The 1,554-nt window shown below is 63.6% G+C and overlaps 1 protein-coding gene across 1 annotated transcript; it reads right to left on the reverse strand.

Moving 5' to 3' along the window:
• Positions 1 to 297: 297 nt before the first annotated feature.
• On the reverse strand, positions 298 to 1,362 carry Tco025E_03422 (putative GDP-mannose 4,6 dehydratase; the record flags this gene model as incomplete). The annotated part of the gene is made up of 1 exon (XM_029370340.1): positions 298 to 1,362. The coding sequence occupies one exon, from the start codon at positions 1,360 to 1,362 to the stop codon at positions 298 to 300; it is 1,065 nt and encodes a 354-aa protein (XP_029229645.1).
• Positions 1,363 to 1,554: the final 192 nt, after the last annotated feature.

Raw genomic sequence — 1,554 nt, forward strand, 5'->3', positions numbered from 1 at the left:
CTCCCTCGATGCCCCTTGATACTCACCACCAACAACAAAAAAACACGCACACGGAAGCGGGTCGCACATAAACTGCGCCACCCCACTCACCCCATCCACCGCCATGCATAACGGACCCATAAACCGATACAGAAGCTCTTCCGCTTCGTGAGAGCAGAAAAAAAAAGCGCATTGCAGTTAAGTGTGGCTCTTTCCCCCCTCTCACCCTCCGCAGAGCACAAGCATGCAAGCGCCAATGCATCCGCCGCGCACACCCCCGCTCCACCCGCCGCCCTTTGCAGGCGCACTCGGCCCGCCTCACCGCCACGTATCCACGCCGGTCTCGACATCGTGGATCTCCTGCCGCACCATGTCGTCCACCAGCTCCTGGAAGCTGCACGTGGCCTTCCAGCCGAGGTCGCGCTCGGCCTTGCTGGCGTCGCCCAGCAGCGTCTCCACCTCCGCGGGGCGGAAGTAGCGCGGGTCCACGCGAATCAGCGGCACCCTCTGCGGGTCCGCCGCGTCGTACGCGACCTCGTCAACCCCGCTGCCGGACCACTCCAACTCGTAGCCAAGCCTCGCAAAGACCACGTTGCAGAACTCCTTCACGCTGTGCTGCTCGCCCGTCGCCAGCACCCAGTCGCCGGGCTTCTCCGCCTGCAGCATCAGCCACATGCCGTACACGTAGTCCTTCGCGTGCCCCCAGTCACGCCGCGCATTCACGTTGCCAAGCAGCAGCTCCTTCTGCAGCCCCTTCCGGATGCGCACCGCGGCCCGCACAATCTTCTTTGTCACGAACGTCGCCCCGCGACGCGGGGACTCGTGGTTGAACAGGATCCCATTGCACGCGAACAGGCCGTACGACTCACGGTAATTCACCGTTACCCAAAAGGCGTAGAGCTTCGCCACGGCGTACGGACTGCGCGGGTAGAAGGGCGTCTTTTCCGTCTGCGGCACCTCCTGCGCATTGCCGTAGAGCTCGCTGGTGCTCGCCTGGTAGAAGCGGCACGTCTCCATCAGGTTGTTGGCGCGGATGGACTCGAGAAGCTTCAGCGTGCCAATGCCGTCGGTCTGCCCCGTGTACTCGGGCGCGTCGAAGGACACCTTCACGTGCGACTGTGCGGCGAGGTTGTACACCTCGTCCGGCCGCAGCCGCGCAATGAGGCGGTGCAGCACCGTCCCGTCCGTCATGTCGCCGTAGTGGAGCGTGAGGTGTTCGTCGCGGTAGATGTGGTCGATTCGGCCCGTGTTGAAGGACGAAGACCGCCGGATGACGCCGTGCACATCGTAGCCCTTCTCGAGGAGCAGCTCCGCAAGGTACGACCCGTCCTGCCCGGTGATGCCGGTGATCATGGCGACACGCCGCTTGGACACGGACGCCATCGCCTCTCCACACACTCACACACGTGCCCTCACGCACCAAGCTTCCCTCACCCCTGCAATTTGCGCACGCGGCACCCTGAGACACATGGGATGCAAAAAAAAAAGCAGAAGGATCCTCCCACCGAGCGCACAGACGAGAACAGCAGCAGCGACAGGCCCCAGCACGCACCCACGCACAATTAGGAGGCGGGC

The sequence above is a fragment of the Trypanosoma conorhini genome, assembly GCF_003719485.1.
Source record: "Trypanosoma conorhini strain 025E chromosome Unknown Tco_14.4_contig_00154, whole genome shotgun sequence".
NCBI classification, from domain to species: domain Eukaryota; phylum Euglenozoa; class Kinetoplastea; order Trypanosomatida; family Trypanosomatidae; genus Trypanosoma; species Trypanosoma conorhini.